This window comes from Malus domestica, chromosome 14, assembly GCF_042453785.1.
Source record: "Malus domestica chromosome 14, GDT2T_hap1".
In the NCBI taxonomy this organism is placed as follows: Eukaryota; Viridiplantae; Streptophyta; class Magnoliopsida; order Rosales; family Rosaceae; genus Malus; species Malus domestica.
The window spans coordinates 22,470,748-22,475,989 of NC_091674.1; the positions used below are offsets into that span (position 1 = coordinate 22,470,748).

The following is a 5,242-nucleotide window of genomic DNA, read 5'->3' on the forward strand; positions in this document are numbered from 1 at the left end:
ATATGTTTGCTTTTGAACTTGCTCTGTAAATAAGTAGTTGAATAATTCCCAAAAACGTGACCTTCATGAAAATAGCATCGCCTTTCGGAATTCTCACAAACATATCTCTTGCAATGTGCACTGTACCTAAAGCAAAACTCTTATGTAAGTTAGCAAGCAAAGCGAACTACGAATATCTACACCAAATTGTCCGATGATAAGCGAAAAATTTATATCATACAAAGATGGGAGGGAGACTTTTTGACAACCGAAGGAAAATCAGAGTTGATGCCCTTGATGGCAGGGTGCTTGGAAATTATCATGTTAAGAATAGTACCGTCGCCACCACCCACATCTACTAGAGTAGACTTCAAAATCCATAAAAATCTTCATAATCCACATTCATTCCATAGGCCTAGCTAAATGGGAGTCCTCCTTCCAAAACCACATTTTTCAAATGGTACCTGCAAGAATGGCGACATATGAAGATGACCGCACTGATGCAAAAGAACAACTTTGTTTGGCTCTTTACTTGCATATCAATCATAGTTTGACACGTCTACATAAATAACTCGTTTATAACACAACATGAAAAGTTTTTGCACACGTGTCAGACAACAAGTTAAAACAAAAATAATTAATTAACAGGGTTTTGTAAAAGGTTGTACTAGTATTGGTGCCAGAGACACAAATTGATTAATGGTGCCAAAGACACACCATCCGGGTTCTTAATATAGTATTTGGAGATAGGTGCTAACCCATAAACCCTAATAACCTTCCCATTAGCATGGATTGTCGAGCAAGTGAGAACAGAGTAAGCGGAAAGAAGGCAAAGCATGCGATCAAGAATCGAAGGGGCATCCGGATTGTGGATAGATTGAAGCTGAGACACTTGTAGACATGTAAATTTCGTTGCATACAAACGATGCATCACAAAGCTCCATGTGGCATATGACTCATCATAAATGAACAAGTCATCAATGACATGTGGCATAAATCAAGCAAATGAAGCTCAAAAGCATTCCTAAAATTTGGCAAAGGGGAAGAAATCTCCTTAAAATAAGCAAAGGGCCCAAATTGCTCCCAAAACCGGAAAGAAAGCTAAAGCATCTTCACAAAACAAGCGAGAATTGAAGATTGCTCACAAAAAAGGCAACATGCCCTATAGATTTCGGCCAAGTACAAGAAAATGGCTAAAATCAAGATACAAAACATGCCTAAATTCTCCCATAGAGGAATCAAGCCACAAATCAAAGCCAAATCCACCCAAAGGCATGGCTTTAGAAGTCTATAACTACAAGGTCCCAAGACAAGCATAAGGGTCGAGAATTTCTAAATTAAAGGGCCGAAATTCTCACAAAAGGAGAACCTCTGCCAAATGACTAATATGCTGCCAAAGCTCTCTTCGAAGAGCGTACAACCATAGCCGAAGCTTTATTTTGACCAAAGCCGAAACATTCCCTTGAAGAATCAACAAGCACGTGCCGATTCCTTCCAGACAACAAGCTTAAAACTTGTAACGACGTTTGATTCAAGATCAAGTCACCAGGACCCTTGAATCAACAAAATCCCACATCAACATCACTTTGCCATAGGTCATATGCAAACCTAGAGGTGAAGACTATCCAAGCATTGTTTCAAGCTCGAAACTTAAAGCAATCGTTCATCCGAGATCAAGACATCGCGACTCTTGGATCAACAACCTACGCATTTACATCAAATTTGAAGACTGAATAATAGGAAAGTTGAAAACAGAGATTTGTAACCCTACAAATTTATCAATACAAATACACGTGTTCTCGTTTCATTCGTTTCATAATTTTGTGTTTACAACACTATTTGGGAAGGTGAAAGCATGGCTCTAGCGCCAGCTCTATGGATGATGTCAAGCACACCAAGCTCTATGGCTGCTTTAAGCATCATATTCTCCATTAATGCTGACATTTTAAGCTGTTTTTTCCTTCTTTTGGAGTTTTGATTATTTGTTTGGATTGCTGGTTTATATTTTTGTGAAATTTTATAGAGGCATGAGAGGTGAAAAGGGTTTTCTATCTCATCACGATTCTGAAATTTCTTAGTTGCTACATGCAGAAATTGTGAATGAGACTAATCTGTTTTCGTGTAACTTCCGTTTTGGGCGCTTGACTGCACCATTTTATATTTGAAGTTGGTTTTCTTCTAGAAGACGAAATCATAACAGATAGCAATCGTTGACTAGACCGAACGTAGTAAGGAGCTCCTCAGGTTATGGCCTTGAGTCAACTACTGTACGATTCTCAAATAACTTTATTGCAGTTGCAAATTCAAATTGACATAAATAGTATCGACATCATAATGATACTTTACAGACTCTAATGTAAATTTACATACTTTTTATTTTCGTATTTATTAGTAAACTTAAAAATGAAATAAAATATCAAAATAGTTCCAATATCTATTTTAGATAAGGGAAGTGTTATTGGCACTCCAAAAATCTCATTCTACACTCCCAACAATTGTATTTTTCTTTCCAAATATAGAAAGTTTTGAGTGTACAATGAGATTTTTGGAGTTCCAATAACAATTCCTTTAGATAAATAGATATACTATTGAAAATATAAGACATCTCAACACTCAAACTAAAGTAGATCATTTTTTTTGAGGTCATTGTTGTACTCGTCCAAAGCCAGCCACATAAAATTGCATGCACATGTTCAACTGTTCAAGCGGGTTTGAACAAGTCTAAGCAGCACTCAGTTGCAAGCCCTTTATTCCAGAATTTCTCATAGTACTCGGCATATGTGAAGTTTCTGTACATGGCTGGGTTGTCATAGTTGATGAGCTCCTCGGCAGGCCCAATTACTGCATCTGGTGATGGACAGTAGAAAGTTGGGATCGATATTCTCTCTGAGTTACAATTTACCACAGCTCTATGGAGAACACTCTTGTACCGATTGTTGCTAATTACCTGGTACCAAATAAAATGGTGAAAAAGTCAAAAATCAATTACAAATTTTAGTCCTGTCTTACAAAACTTTGTCCATCTACTTGGACAAGTCCCCCTTCATAGGGATAAATGAACTCAACTATCTGGGAATGATGCCGCCATCTATTCTTTATCACCTCATGTAACCAATCAGGTGACAACATAGATTAAAAAAGAAAAATCAAGATTTCACGCCGTAACATGGATAGTTCATCCCTAGCTAGCTAATGGAAAATATATGGGGCGATTTTCCAACATGCTCTTAGAAATTGTATACACCAGATGATCTTTTGGCCATTGGATCCTTGGTTCCATGGACAACAATCCAATAACCAAAAAATCACAAAAGATAGAATACATTGAAGCATAGTAGAATTAGTTATGGCCATTAGATCCTTCATCAAGAAACCAATGACCAATATCTAATGACCAAAAATCTTGATTGACATATACACCGAAACATAGTAAAATTAGGATATTATATTTACCTGCATCATATCACCAATATTGACAATGAAAGTGTTGGGAATAGGGTTGACAGCAACCCACTTGCCATTTCTAAGGACCTGTAATCCAGGCACTTCATCTTGAAGAAGGATGGTGATTAGGTTGGCGTCAGTATGTCCAGGCAATCCATAAGTCAGCTCTGGCTGTGGACAAGGTGGATAGTAATTCAAAGCCATATGCTGCCCTTGCTTCCCCAATGCCTTAACAATATAGTTTTTTTCCAAGCCCAAACTCTCTGATATGGCCTCAAGCAATCTCAGCACCAATTCTCTCACATTTGTGCAGTACTCACCCACTTGCTCCCTGTGAACATGGTTCCGACTATTCAGTTGTGTGACTTAGATGCAATTAATTAGAAACAATTGAACTCGTGTAGGGCGATGCTCTGTGAATTTAGATCATAGATGGGTTTGATGTTTGTCAAGATGTCTATTCTATATAGTTCATATTCAAAGTTTCACAAGATGAGCATTTGTCTAGCAAACTTAAGCCTGACAAAAGAAAGTTACTTGAGATGAAGACAAAAAGGCACCCCTATTTAACTAAACTAAGAATATTCTCTTATTAAACTGTGTATGTATATGTGCTCAGATTCACAGTTTGACAATACATTACTCTATTTTAATATTTATTATTTAAGTAACAGCATAAGATGATGAAAAAGAAGGCATCCCTATTTACCTGAACAATGGGGGATTGTTAGGCCATTCTTGGACATAGTCTTGAAGAGGGTAGCAATGGAGTCTAAGGAAGTCCCTCCAGTTGGACAGTTTTTCAGTCCTGACATTGAAACTGGTAGAAAGCCTGGTGGTCTTAGAAGGGTCATCTGAGTACATCTTCAACCTCTCACTCTCTGGTAATTGGAAAAACTCTCTTGCTATAGTCAACATGTTTTTTATCATTGTCTCTGGAACTCCATGATTTTTCACCTGATATAAAAGGGTTGGTGCTTAATTTAGTTATTATATATAGTAGTACTCATATTCATACTATACATGTAATTAAGTATAATTATGTATAAAGTAACGGGATATATATATACACACACACACAAAAGGAGAAACGAAGGCACTAATCAACAGGGTATGCAGAAAGAGAAAAGAGATGTGTCGAAATCATTTGCCGAAGTATATACATATATATGTGTATGTGTGCGTGTGTGTGTGTGTGTGTGTGTTTTAATTGTTACCTGAAAGAAACCATCAGTTTGGCATGCTAGACCAATCTGTTTGATAATATCAGAGTGCGTTGGGCCATGGAGGTCCTTGAGATCAATGAGAGGAATGGAGGAGGTATCTGATATCTGAAAATCAGTGAGATTGGGACGGTCGGTGATGGGTCTGATGTACTTTGAAGGGATATGGTTCACACCAGACATGAGGTCTGTTAGCAGTAGCTTTGTTGTGGTGGCCATTTTGCTTACGACTGAAGACAAAAGTTGCAAAACTAATGAAATTGGAAGGATTGGTGAATGGGGCTTTGGATCCCTATCCCTATTTATAGAATATGAGGAAGCACTATTATATAGATAATGTTTTTTTCTAAAATTGTCAAATTAATTTAAGAACTATATATTCTTTGAAACGTGTACAGTTTAAGAAAGAAATAGAAGTCAAAGTCAGATTATTACTTCTATAATTATAAAGCTCCATTAAGCAATTTTGTTTTTTTTTTTTTTTTTTGAGAAAGTTAATCTGATGCTTTAGCTATGCTCTTTAATCATGAAAAAAATGATAATCACACATTTATTTTTATTTATCACACACTTTAGTTATTTTTTTACTAGTTGGT

The 5,242-nt window shown here is 36.7% G+C and overlaps 1 protein-coding gene across 1 annotated transcript; it reads right to left on the bottom strand.

The window, feature by feature from the left end:
* Window positions 1-2,247: 2,247 nt before the first annotated feature.
* LOC103454840 (protein DMR6-LIKE OXYGENASE 2-like) lies at window positions 2,248-4,969 on the bottom strand. Its single transcript, XM_070812290.1, has 4 exons — window positions 4,641-4,969; window positions 4,133-4,380; window positions 3,433-3,754; window positions 2,248-2,926 (listed from the first exon to the last, which is right to left on the bottom strand). Exons 1-4 carry the CDS (start codon window positions 4,863-4,865, stop codon window positions 2,681-2,683), a joined length of 1,041 nt encoding a protein of 346 aa, XP_070668391.1. The 5' UTR covers window positions 4,866-4,969; the 3' UTR covers window positions 2,248-2,680.
* Between the last annotated feature and the right edge of the window lie 273 nt (window positions 4,970-5,242).